This window comes from Ipomoea triloba, chromosome 13 (assembly GCF_003576645.1).
Source record: "Ipomoea triloba cultivar NCNSP0323 chromosome 13, ASM357664v1".
Lineage (NCBI taxonomy): Eukaryota > Viridiplantae > Streptophyta > Magnoliopsida > Solanales > Convolvulaceae > Ipomoea > Ipomoea triloba.
In genome coordinates, this window is record NC_044928.1 from 2,070,597 (window position 1) to 2,085,273 (window position 14,677).

The 14,677-nt window shown below is 34.0% G+C and overlaps 1 protein-coding gene, 1 long non-coding RNA gene and 1 pseudogene across 5 annotated transcripts in view; all 3 read right to left on the minus strand.

The window, feature by feature from the left end:
- The window catches only part of LOC116002731, a 3,190-nt gene extending 1,715 nt beyond the window's left edge, over positions 1-1,475 (minus strand). The window contains exons 1-4 of one of the 4 annotated variants that reach the window (XM_031242900.1): positions 1,303-1,475; positions 936-1,005; positions 733-846; positions 302-359 (exon numbers count right to left, since the gene is read on the minus strand). In XM_031242900.1, the coding sequence (XP_031098760.1) occupies positions 302-359; positions 733-846; positions 936-973 (210 nt within the window). In that variant the 5' untranslated portion in view covers positions 974-1,005; positions 1,303-1,475. Of the gene's footprint in view, positions 1-147; positions 847-935; positions 1,012-1,302 lie in introns of those variants that run through there. The other 3 variants (XM_031242899.1, XR_004094537.1, XR_004094538.1) reach the window with 3 other exon arrangements.
- A 712-nt stretch (positions 1,476-2,187) lies between these two features.
- Positions 2,188-5,557, minus strand: LOC116002730 (annotated as a pseudogene).
- Positions 5,558-9,845: 4,288 nt separating this feature from the next.
- LOC116000891 lies at positions 9,846-10,388 on the minus strand. The gene is made up of 2 exons (XR_004094185.1): positions 10,273-10,388; positions 9,846-10,209 (listed from the first exon to the last, which is right to left on the minus strand). It is a non-coding gene; the product is annotated as an uncharacterized LOC116000891 (long non-coding RNA).
- Between the last annotated feature and the right edge of the window lie 4,289 nt (positions 10,389-14,677).

Sequence of the window (14,677 nt, forward strand, 5' to 3'; positions counted from 1 at the left end):
CATTTTTCTTTTCTCAGTTTAATCTTTTTTCTTTTTCAATGTAGACTACTTCAACAATGCGATGCAATTGAGGAACTCTACACATCAAATAATGACATACAACAATAAGGAGCCAATGTGGGGAAGAGAAAAGCGAAATAGCTGAACTGAGAGGTAAACTTCCACTGAATTGCAAAATATATCATAGATGCATAACATAGGATCAGTCCAGATACAAAATAGCCTACCAAGATACAAAAAAAAAAAAAAAAAAAAAAAAAAAAAAAAAAAAAAAAAAAAAAAAAGTTAGAACCACACTTACCACCCCATACTTGTTAAGTAGATTTTCTGCTGATATACCAACCAACTCTGACAGTTCCCTATCCCAAGGGATAAAAAATTAGAATCAACACTAATTCATAAACTTACCTCTTTACAAATGTAGTGAACTACGGACTCTTATGATGAAACAATAGCTTAGTCGCATCAAAGGAACTGAAAATTCTAACTCCACCACCTAAACAAACTCATACATGTTAAAAGTCTAACATTCTTACTTTGTTATTGCAGACAGAACACTACAAAGGATGAGGATGGGAAAGATTGACAACCAAGAATAGATGGATTAGAACAAATAAACCATTTCAACAGGTAACCAATACTTTTATTTTACCTTCACTTGATATGATTTGTGATTATGAAATCAGGACAAAAAAAAATTATTTAGGAGCATATTACTTATTGTCTAGAAACCTGGGTCTGCATAACTGCAACAATAGAACGACTGGCTCAATTGAGGTAGAATTGAAATAAGGGAGCAGCTGATCCACATGAGCATCCCAAACTGTACAGTGTAGTTGATTCTCACTGGAGAAGAAAAAACAAATTATAAAAAAATAAAAAAAAACAGTGCACATAACTTAACATAAACTGCATAAATAAAGAAATAGGAGTACCTTGCATCTTCTAGGACAAAGTCAATGAGCCTAACCATCCGCCCACCAATATCCCTCTGTATATCTCTACCACTCTGCCAATGATATTTACAATAGCAAATCTCATCTANGCAACAATAGAACGACTGGCTCAATTGAGGTAGAATTGAAATAAGGGAGCAGCTGATCCACATGAGCATCCCAAACTGTACAGTGTAGTTGATTCTCACTGGAGAAGAAAAAACAAATTATAAAAAAATAAAAAAAAACAGTGCACATAACTTAACATAAACTGCATAAATAAAGAAATAGGAGTACCTTGCATCTTCTAGGACAAAGTCAATGAGCCTAACCATCCGCCCACCAATATCCCTCTGTATATCTCTACCACTCTGCCAATGATATTTACAATAGCAAATCTCATCTAGAATAACAACACATTGCCTTTAGATAGTGAAACTCAAAGATGATAAGCCATTGTCCAAAGCAATTTTCAAGCTTTGCGTCAGTTGAACCAACAAACAATAAATCTCAACTATAATGGCCGGAAAACACAAGGATGTCGGAAAGAAACAAACTATAATGGCCGGAAAACACAAGGATGTCGGAAAGAAACAATGGGCAACGCCCCCAAGGTCCAGCACAAGCCCCAACTCCATGACACCATACTGAGCCTAACAAATCCATAAGGAAACAGCAAACGAAACACAAAACCCATCGGCAGAACTCAGCCACGTCGGACCATCTTGAACTTGCAAAATCACCCACCAGTCAACCGTTCAAATAGACAACGACACCAACTCAAACGCCATAGTTAACCAAACTCATTAAAATCAAAAGGCTCCCAAAAATCCATGGTTGAAGCGTGAAAAAAAAAATGGTAAGTATAACAGAATGTAATGTCGGAAAATCTCACCACCAACCGCGCCGACGGATCCTCCAAACCAACCACTCACAACTCCATGAAATAATAACCTTAGTTGGGTTGTGAAGATGATGGGTTGTGTATGGTCATATAGAGTGTATTTATACACAATGGATGAGATCAAGAAAGGTAAAAGATTTCAAATTTTTAATTAATATAAAAAACGTTATAATCCCCAAAAAGGTATATCTTTGATTTCAGACAAAAATTTATAGGAATATTTCATATTCTTTCCTTGTTTATCATTTTTTTTATCATACAATTATTTATCATTAATCAATGATTTTTATTAAAATAATTATGAGTTTGGTTTTACAAAACTGCCCTCCAATTTTGGGGGGAAAACTCTTGCTAGGCACTTCTATTATTATATAGATATAGATATAGATTATCAGGAATGAACGGCATTGTAGCTTCTAACCTCAACTTTATCATAATTATCATGACTTTTAAGCTGCTTTACCACCTTGTGATCCTTTTGTTGACTGGGTCACAAAGCGAGTTTTGATAAATTGAAAGTGAATAGTCCATTGTGATCATATCATCGTCGGCTGCAGGATTTCCATAAATCAAAGGTAAGATTTTGACTTTGTTATAGATCATTAGACAATTTGCAATTACTGTTAGAAACTCAATACATACAATACAAACGTATAAATTAAAACACATATTCCAATGAAAAAACTCAATCCCCTCATCAAAATAATGCAAATTCGAACCTGAAACTTCTGTTCCATTGCATGAATTTCATTTATTTACCTGTGAAAATTTTCTTCTGAATGCGGATAGTAGTCCATAAATACAGCCCCGTCGATTATGAGCTAAGAAAGGAAAAAGCAAAATGGAGAAAATAAACTGAGATCATATAAAGAAATTAATAGATTTTTTTTTTGAGAAAAATAAAGAAATTAATAGATAGTAACAAGTTTTTTAAAGATAGAATAGAATTTAAATAATTAATTATCAAGAATGAATGGCATTTTAGCTTCTAACCTCAGCTCGACCGAACAAATGATTGAGCTGCTTATGATAGAGCTGCTTGGCAGAAGCAACAATGGAAAGGTTACACCCATCCAGCTCAATATGCTTCAAGTTGCGACCAACAAAGCTTAATGGGATTTGTTCCAGACAATAACAGCATCTTAGGACTAGACGCTCAGGACGTAGGAAAGTGTTTGTTTCATCAATTTGCAATTGCTTGAGGTTTTTATTCTCAATGAGCAAGAATTTTAATTTATAAAATTCTCCTTCAGCTACTTCCCACACTCTGCCCAATAAGGCATTTTCAAGCTTGAGCACCCTAAGCTCCGGCAACATTCCAATTGTTGTTAAATCCCTTTGAGAAAGTTTAGTCCCACTCAACTTCAACTTCTTCAATTGTGAAGGAAACATAAACCTTTTTGGAAGGGTTACAATGCAGCCAATCGAAATTGAAATTGTTAGCCTTTCAAGCCATTCCAAATAGTCCAGATTATACAAAGTGATGGGATTGCTACCAATGTGACTAGGCACCAAGTCTTCTTTATAAAAAAGTTTCACTTTTCTTATGTTTGGAAAATTGAAATACACTTCCCTTCCACAATGAGTTGGGCTCACCAAAGATAATGTTTGCAAATTCATCATTGTAACCCGGCTTGGAGGATCGTCTATTGTATACATATCACCAAGTTCAAGATGCCTCAAGTGTGGTAACTCCCAAATTGTGGATGGCAAATGAATTGTAGGAGCTCCAATTTGTGGTTCATCACTGGAAACAATAAGTGTGTGCAAATTCGGGTTATTTGACACTATATTACCTAGCCCCTCAAACCTTTGAATAAGTATCTCAAAAAAATTAAATGCCTCGAATGCATTGACACTCTTTGGAGGAATGGAGATGGAACAAAGGCCAAAACTCTTAACAACTTGAAAGGCACAAAAGTTTTAGGATCATCATCAAAGAAAAAAATGGAGCGAGGTTTGTTTGTACTAAACAACACATAATAGTCGAAACTATGTGTGTATAAACTTAACCAACGACTTGAATTTGCAAACTCACTTAATGGCAATGTAGTATGTTGCAGAGTATTTATTGCACAAAAAATACCTGTTTTTTGAGCTTCTCCAACACAAAAGCTATGTAAGGTACTATGCATCCTACAAGTCTTAATGTTGCCATCACGACCTTGGTTGCATATTAAGAGGAGACTTCTATCAATAAATTCTTGTAAATACACATAACCTTGATTTTCTAACACCTCATGCTCCAATGGCTCCAAAAATCCCTCAGCAACCCACAACCAAATAAGCTTTTTAACTTGGATTTCTTTACGTTTTGGAAAGACTCCAAAATATAAAAAGCAAACTTTCAAATGTTCCGGCAATTGATTGTAATGGAAAGTGAGAGCATTGCGATCTAGAATTCCCAGTGACTCCATTTCCTTTTTGACTTTCTCCCACTCCTTTAATATGTCATGACATTTAGTCAAGCGTTTTGCAACTGCAACAATTGACCATGGTAGTCCATCACATATCTCTACAATGTGACTCTTGATTTTTTCAAAGTCAAGCGCCACACGGCCTTTAAGAGAAATCACATTATTGCAAAATAGATCCCAACTTTGGTTTTGATCCAGCAAAGTCATGTAATGGGTATACTTATGGTAATAGAAGATAGGGTCGAATCCGAGATTGAAGTTCCCAGTGGTTAGCAGTATGGTACTCCCAGGATCACCGCAATAAACACATATTTGGATATCATGCAAAGCTTGACTGTCGTGTATGTTATCCAATACAATTAGAAACCTTTTGGCACGCAATTGTGTCCTTACCTGCTCTACAAGGTTATTAGGAGCACTTCCTTTTCCAATTTTGTTTTTCACTGCGGGTGAAATTGAACGAAGAAGGAGGCGTATCATTTGGCTCTTGTTGTATTCTTGAGGCATTGTAATCCACCCACGTACATCAAAATAATCTTCAACTTGTGGATCTCCATACACACTTTTAGCTAAAGTAGTCTTTCCAATGCCCATCATCCCAACAATGAAGACCAAATTTACCTTATCAGAGTAGTCCGGGATTAAATAATTATTAGAAGAGTTTGGGATGAGATTTTTTATTATGTCTTCATGATCACGGTGACGACCAACCATTCTGCCCACAAGCTCTGGAAAGCACTGTGAGGATCCATCAAATTTATCATTCTCAAACTCCGAATAAGCACGCTTTAGCCAATGAATTGATGGTTGAATTTCATTCTCATCATCCGCTTCATTGCTTATGTTATTCAACAACTCTGATGCGTTTTCTGCTGCTTCTTGCAAGGCTTGATGGAGTTGCTGGGAAGCTTTTTCCTCATCCTCTCTGTCTTTGGCCAACACAAAGTTGCTTATTTGTATTTCTATGTTGTCTTCGGCTTTGAGTGCAAAGTCTCTGATTTGGATTTCCAAATCCTTGATTGCAGCACCACCCCTGGATTCCTTTAGAAAGGCTTGCAAAGAAGAAATCATTCCCAAGAAAGAATGGATTATTGATTCTTGATGATGATGAAGAGGGACTCTTGGGAAGGGTTGTAGAAACTCAAGCTTGATTGTTGCAATCAGAGAAGCTAAAGCAACACAAGCCATCTCTCGATCTCCCTTAATATTTTTCTGTTTGTTTCTTTGAGAAATGTGAATGCTAGTAGCCTAGCTAAGAGGTTTGTGATATAACATTCCTTTTCTCTCAATTTGCCCCTTGCAGATATTAACCTAATAATTAAGTGGGCATTGCTCTTTTATTTTATTTTTTTATGAATAGAAATATATGCAACCTAGGCTCAACAAAAACTTTAAAAACATTGTTAAAAAATTTGAACTCGTACAAATACAAAAATCATGTTATACCTATTGGCCACACCTTATAGAGTCATGAAACCAATCTTTGACTTAAGGTTAGCATGTCAAAGATTCGACCTCCAACCTTTTAAGTTATATCTAAAATAAATTTTAAAAATCACCAAAGAAAAGCAAAATGCATGCATGATAGAATTTTAATTTATTGTTTTGGTGGTGAGAAAAATCTCCAACAACTACTCAAGAGTATACACGAAATAAACTTCACTTTTATGTAATATACACCAAAGAAATAAATTACACTAAAAAATCATGTAACAAAAATAGGATTCAGAATATCAATTCATGAATGCATGGTGATGATTCCATTCATTTTGGTCTCGAGTTTGTATCCAACCAATCAAAATATCAAGAGAGCCATCATTTACGGGAGAGATATTTCAATTTTATTTATTATTTTCTATATATTGTGGCCACACATTACAATCTTATCTCTATCCACAAGGACCACGCATATATTTGGTACGACCGAATACATCAATGGATTCAATGCTATGCTCTGGCATGCATTATTGATCCTCCTCTCTAAACTTATGGCAAAAACTTGTGTGAGACCGTCTCACCATAAGATGGGTCGGGTCGAGTTGGATAAATATGCAAATGTAACACTTATATGCACAAATGTCATACTTATATGCTCAAATGTAATACTAATCGGGAATAAAATTTTTGTTACTTATAAAGGTAAATGTCATACTTTTAACGGAAAATACAATACTTTTACATTTCGATTTAAAAGTATTACATTTTTCCTCAAAAATATTATATTTGCCCTTATAAATAAGGGGCACTTATCAACATTACTTATTATGAAAAATGTATTACTTTTTCTCTTATAAGTAACAAAAATTGTATTCTTGATTAGTGTTATATTTGAGTATATAAGTATGACATTTGCACATATAAGTATGACATTTGCATGGTGCTTTGACTCGACCCGACCCGTCTCACGAATAAAGATCTGTGAGACAGTCTCATATAAGTGTGACCCAAAACTTATTTGGTTTCGATTTACGGAGTAATACATAGTCAAAGTCGCCATATATCAATTCAAGCTTTTTGACCAACTAACTCTAATTTGATTTTATTTTTATTGTAATCACTTGTGATAACAGAAATAGGTTCAGTCTCATGTGCAATATATCATTTCACATATACTTATTCTTGAACAATTTGAGTCACTTGCTTGTTTAATATTATAATTTTAATATAAATATTTATATGTTTAAATAAGATGGTGGATAAGATTGTTGACATAGAAAATTTGATAATTTCAAATATTTTAATATTAAAAATAATCAATATTATCAAATTTTCTATGTCAACAAAGATGCATCAAGTTATCCTCATCCTAGCCAATGCTCCACTTGCTAGATGATGTGGAATAAAAAGTTGATAATAAAATTATGTACATGCTAGCTCGCAAGTTGGTTAATAGTTAAAGATGATCAATTTAATCTCAACCCTTGATCTAATCAAAATCAACAGCCTAAATTGAAGGAAACTTAAGGTGCATAGTTTCTGTGCTTAAAGTGCGTCGATTTAATATTTAAGGTGCGTGTAGTTTATGTGCTTAAGGCGCGTCAGTTCTTCAGGTAATGACTTAAGGTGCATTTTTTGTTGAAATTTAAGATGCGTCAGTCTAAAGCTTTAGGTGTATGTTTTCAAAAAAAAAAAAAGCTTTAGGTGTATCTTTTTGTAGCTTAAGTTGTGTGGTTTCTAGGCTTAAGGTGCGTTAGTTCTTCAGTTGAGAACTTATGGTGCGTTTTTTGTTATAACTTAAGGTGCATCAATCTAAAGCTTTAGGTGCGTCTTTCTATAGCTTAAGGTGGGTCTTTGTAACACTAAAGACCGGTGCGCCATGTTTAACATTGAAGGTGCGCCAATTTAACAGTTAAGGTGCGCCAATTTAACACATAAGGTGCGTTATCCTACAACTTAAAGTGCATCTTTGTAACACTTAAGGTGCGCCATTTTTACGTTGCTTCATTAAACTTAGGACACACCTTCTTTTCTTTTTTTTTTTTTAATTTTTATTGATTTGGGTTGTTAATCTAGATTTGATTGACGGCTCATATCTCACCCCATCTTTCACCTGTGAGCCTTTCCGCACTTGATCTGACACACACACACACACACACATATATATATATAATACGGTTCAAATACGGATGGTGTACTCAGATGCGGTTGTGCGGTGTGAGGAGAGTCATTGATCTTGAAAAATACAACGTCCAGAATTAACAATTATTAAAAAAAAATGCAGTGCCAATTTGGTAATTTTTCATATTGGTCAAACTTAAGGTTTATGGTTTCTGTGCTTAAGGTGTGTTAGTTCTTAGTGACGACATAAGGTGTGTTTTTATTGAAACTTTAGGTGCGTCGATCTAAAGTTTTAGGTGCGTTATTTTACTCCTTAAGTGCATGATTTCCCTTCTTAAGGTGTGTGGTTTGTGTGTTTAAGGTGCGTCAGTTGTTGAAACTTAAGGTGTGTCGGTTTGAAGCTTTAAGTGTGGTTTTCCTTCTTAAAGTGCGTGGTTTCTGTACTTAAGGTGTGTTAGTACTCCTCAGGTAAAAACGTGTGGTCAAATCTAAACCACTGATCTGTAACATATGATGGATAAGAAATAAGTAAAAAATAAGCGGGGTCATTTTCATAAATATCACAAAATTTTAAAATGAGTGAGGTCATTTTCATAAATATTATAATGTTTTGTATATTTTCAATTGTTAGATCTACTAGATCAATGGTTTGGATTTGTCATCACGTTGTCACTTGGGGCATGATTCTCACTGGATTAAGGACATATATATATATGTGTGTGTGTGTGTGTGTGTGTGTGTGTAGGGTTCTAGTGAGACCACTTACTTAGGTAAGATCGTGAGATCACATCTTGTGCATCCATGTAGTACTTTTTAATGGTTTAGATTGATTGACACACACACACTTCGTTCGCACGCATTTAATCACCGCTCGCACACACTTCAACTTGGAATCTTAATCAATTTAGACGGTTAAAAATTTTTGAGATAAAATCTTGTACATCAATCACCGTTCGCACACATTTAATCACCATTTGCACACATTTAATCACCGTCTGATGTCCACACACACTTAATCACCATTCACACACATTTTATTACCGTTCGCACACACTTCAACTTAGCATCTTAAATCAATCTAGACCATTAAATTATTAAATGGATGCACAAGATTTGATCTCACGATCTTACCTAAACAAGTGATCTCATATGATCCTAACTCGGGTAGGGTTCTAGTGAGACCACTTGCTTAGGTAAGATCGTGAGATCACATCTTGTGCATCCATATAATACTTTTTAATGGTCTAAATTGATTGACACACACACACTTCGTTCGCACACATTTAATCACCGTTCGCACACACTTTAATTTGGAATCTTAATCAATCTAGACCATTAAACAATTTTGAGATCAAATCTTGTACATCAATCACCGCGCACACATTTAATCACCGACACACTTAATCACCATTCGCACACATTTTATTACCGTTCGCAAAAAATTCAACTTAGCATCTTAAATTAATCTAGATCATTAAATTATTAAATGAATGCACAAGATATGATCTCACGATCGTGTGTGTGTGTGTATAGGCGCGCTCAGGTGCGAACCATCGCCTAGGAAAGAATTGAGAACGTTTCGCAGCCGTCCATGTGTCCAGATCAACGAATCATATGTAATTTTTAAAAAAAAATGATGTGTTGGCATTTTCGTAAATAACTTAAACTTTGTTGCAAGTAATTGTGTTATAAGTGCACCTAGTTTTCACTAACAAGTGCACCTATTTTCACTTACAAGTGCAAGTAATTTACCTTGTTAACATTCATGCACCCAAGTGCGCCACTTATAACGTTATGTGCAACTAGTTATAACATTAGGTGCACTTAGTATTGAGATCAGCGTACATTTTACTTGCACCTGTAATACATTTTACTTACAAGTGCAAATAATTTATCTTGTTAACATCAAGGTTGTAAAAATCGTTAGGCGCCCCCTAGGCGCTTGGGGGGCGCCTAGCGCCTAGGCGTCCGATTTTGTTTTCCTTTTTTTTTTTTTTTAAGTTTTATATAACTCATTTTGTTAGTTCAGTAGGGACAAACAGATGAAATCATAAGATTCATAAACCAGTGAATCACAAATTGACAACATCAAGAATGCAATCCACCGCCACCATCTCTCATTTTCAATTTCAATCCAAAATCAAAATAATGGAAGCAATGATGGAGAGCAATCCCGCCACCGTCACTCAACCAGTCCACCGCCACCGTCTCTCATTTTCAATCCAAAATCAAAATAACGGAAGCAAAAATGGAGAGCAATCCACCGCCATCGTCACTCACCTAGTCCACCGTCACTGTCTCTCATTTTCAATTTCAATCCAAAATCAAAATAATGGAAGCAACAGTGGAGAGCAACCAGCCACAACCTCCACTCCTAGCCATTTTCCATCCAAAACTGAAGAGCAGAGACGGTGAGAGAAGGAACGGAAAAAAATAAACAAACAAAGAGAAAACTTACCAGGAAGCTGCATCGCCGGTAAGGACTGAGGCTTCGGAGGCGGTGGACGGCGCTGGTGAGGAGGCGAGACCCACGGCGTCAAGAGTCTTCGGAGTTCAGAGTCCGGGAAAGGCTTTGCGATCGCAATTTTAATAATTTAAACCCTTTTCCTATTTCTACGACTTAACCCAAATTAAAAAAAAAAAAAAAAAAGGAAAAAGTGTCAAATAGGCCACTGAACTTATCGCTTTTGTGCAATTGGGTCATTGAACTTAAAAAGTGTGCAATTCAACCATCAAACAAGTAAAATTTGTGCAATTGAACCATTTTTACAAAAATTTTCTAGTAAAATCCAATTATATTACTAACATATATGTATTAAGAGTGGCATTTTCTTCTACCATACTAGTTGGGAGTCAATATTGAAATGTTTTTAACTCAAATTGAATTAAAAAATTTTGTAAAAATGGTCCAATTGCACAAATTTTGCTTGTTTGATGGTTGAATTGCACACTTTTAAAGTTCAATGGCCCAATTGCACAAAAGCGACAAGTTCAGTGGTCTATTTGACATTTTTTCCAAAAAAAAAAAAAGAATTCGTGATTAGGCGGCCGAACAGCCGCCTGGGCGGCGACTAGGCGGGCTAGGCTCCGGTCGCGGAATTTGCCGATTCTGGCGAAAATCGCATCGACAGGGCGCCGCCTAGGCACGATTTTTGCAACATTGGTTAACATTCATGCACGTAGGTGGTGCACCTAATTATAACATTAGGTGCACCTAGTTATAACATTAGGTGCACTTAGTATTGATGCTCAGTGTACAATTTACTTGCACATGTAATACATTTTACTTGCACTTGTGCACCTATTTTCACGTACAAGTGTAAGTAATTTACCTTATTAACATTCATGCACCTAGGTACACCTAGTTATAACGCTAGGTGCAGCTACATATGGACACGTGACGCGCTGCGAAGCGTTCTCAGTTCTCTCTTGGGCGGGTAGTTCTCACTTGAATGCGATCATATATATATATATATATATATATATATATATATACCAAAAGGGTATAACATGATTCTTGTACCTGCACGAGTTCAATTCTTTTCAGCATTTTTTTAAAGTTTTTGTTGAGGCTGTCATAGATGATATTTCTAGTTCAGTTTATGTCTACGTTGTAGATATTTCTATTCACAAAAGAATAATAATTAAACACTTCCTCTGTCCCACTTTATGTGTCTGGTTCGATTAACGAGGTTTGACTAAAGTTATTTTTAATCTAATTTTTTATAATATTAACTTTAGTATTAATATATCAAATTTATATATTTAGAAACTACACTAAAATTACTATTAAACACAAAAAAATAAATTTAAAAACAAGTACAAAATACTAAAGAAAATAAACAGAAAAAAGAAAGAGTTAGTTTGACCAATGAATAGTAAATATTACAGATAAAATGAGACATAGAGGGTAAATAAAAGCGCAATGCCACTTATTGTTATTAGAGTTAATACCACAAATGGTCCTCTGACTATTGGGTTAGTACTCCTTTTAGTGCTCGACTTTCAATTCAACCACAAATGGTCATCTGACTTTCATTTTTGACTACAAATAGTCCTCTGTTAAAATTTCTGTTAAATAGGTGTTAAATATAGAGATAATATTGTCAAATTGATTAATATTATTATGATTACTTCTTTCTTTAGAATTATATGACAACATAATTAATTCCAAACATTAATAAACATTAAGTTAATAAATATAAAAACAAAATAGATTTGACAAATTACATAAATGAACAAATTAAATAAAAATCCATGATTAATGTTCACAATTTGTACTTGATTAATTATATTAATTCAACAGTAGCGGCCTTTAGTTATGTCCGATCGAGTAATGAAGAGTGAAAACTATTAATCAGTCATGTATGAACAACCATGAAAATGATGGAAGCAAGATTTTTGAAAAAAAATTCTTATTTTTTAATCTGTTGGTTAAATTAAAACTGATAGCTCTAATATTATATCTTTATTTTGTACGCATAATTACGAGAATAAGGTATATTGTCTTTTTATTTATGAGTATTTATATTTGTTAATTATTTCAATTATGCTTGTTGGTGAAAAATTCTAAACATTTTTGTTTTATAACCATTATATATATATCAATTTGGTGATAATACTCCTAGATTTAACACCTATTTAACAAAAATTTTAATGGAGGACTATTTGTGGTAAAAAATGAAAGTCAGAGGACCATTTGTGGTCGAATTGAAAGTCGATGACTAAAATGAGTATTACCCAATAGTCAAAGGACCATTTGTGATATTAACTCTTGTTATTATTATTTAGTTATTTTTTAATGGTTAAGTGAGGGCTTAAAAAAAATCTCTTGCCTTTGGACCTTCACCATTAGTCATTTTTGTTGGATTTTTGAAATAGTAAAATGTGAGGGGTAGGTTTTTAACAAAGGAAGGGGTGGGGTTGGATTTTCTTGACAAGTTTGGAGATTTTTCTGCCAAAAGAAAGTTGCACCTCACGTGCGGGCTTTGTTGAATTTTGGCAAAAGGGTCAAATAGACCCATGTACTAACACTGATTGTTCATCCAGCACCATGAACTAAAATATGGTCCATCTAAGTCATTATACTCCTAATTATTTTTCATCTAGCATTTTTAGCCAATTTCTAACAAGTAACCCATCTAATTTGTTGACATGGAAAAATAAAATAATAAAAAATGATGACATGTTATTTATATGAATGTTTTGGATGATTTTACCCTATTTCATTAATGAAGAAAATGATTTCTTGCAAAGAAATAGAGTAGAAATCAAAGTTGTTATATAATGTTTTAATTACAGTGTACTGCACGACTGTGTATGTATAGTGGGATATTCAAAGTTGTTCGACAATGAAATTACATGAAAATCGATATATTAAAATTAAATATAATAACTTAAGATATTATATTGGGTAAATTTTATTATTTTTTAAAAAATAATTTACTTTTTATATATCAATTTTCATGGAATCTCATTGTCGAACGACGCTGAATACCCCGCTATACATATACAGTACACTCTGCTATACATACACAGTACACTATAGTTGAAACTTTATATAGCAACTTTGATTTTTGTCCTATTTCTTTCCAAGAAATCATCCAAAAATACAATATCTTAAGTTATTCAATTATCCAAAAATCCAAAAATATTAATTTATTTTTAAAATAAAATAAAATTTACCCAATAATTTAATTTTCATATATCGATTTCCATGAAATCTCATTGCCGAACGATAATGAATACCTCGCTATACATACACTCATGTAGTTAAAACTTTATATAACAATTTTGATTTCTACCCTATTTCATTGCAAGAAATTATTATTTTTTCATTAATTAAATATGGTAGAAATCATCCAAAACATCCATATAAATAACATGTCATCATTTTTTCTAATTTTACTTTTCCATGCCATCAAATTAGATGGGTTACTTGTTAGAAATATGCTAAAAATGCTAGATGAAAAATAATTAGGATTATAATGACCTAGATGAACCATATTTTAGTTCATGGTGCTAGATGAACAATCAATGATAGTACATGAGCCTATTTGACCCTTTTGCCTTGAATTTTCACACAGATTAGAAGGCCTTTATTTTCTTTTTGCTATTAGAGCAATCGTTATACCCTGCACCACGGTGCACATAGCAATGTGCACCACGTACGTAAAACGACGTCGTTTTGGTGTTAGTAGATGCGGACGCGAATGACTTAGGGAATTCATATCTATAATACACATAATCATTATCTATAATACACAGAACGTTTGTCTAGAATACACAAAATGTTTGCCCAGAATACACAGAATATTGACACAAAATACACAGATGTTAGTGGACGCGAATGACTCCAGGGAATTCATTATCTATATTACACATAATCATTATATAGAATACACAGAAGGTTTGCCTAGAATACACAGAATGTTTGCCTATAATACACAGAATATTGATGCCCACAATACACAAAACTCATCATCCTAACATTCGAATGAACAAACACATCACAACTTGTGTTAATAACATGAATACACATATTTACACAAAATACACAGAACTCATCCTCCTAAACATTCGAATGCACAAACACATCACAACATGTGTTACTAACATGAAATCACAACATGTGTTACTAACATGAATACACATAACGGTTGCCTATAATACACAGAACGGTTGCCTAGAATACACAGAATGATTGCCTGGAATACACAGAATATTAACATAAATACATAGACCGGCCGAAACGGGAAACGTGATTTCCAAAAAAAAAATGAACGATTAGATTACAATGCTTAAAACGACGTCGTTTAGGTACGTGGTGCACATTGCTATGTGCACCGTGGTGCATAGTATAA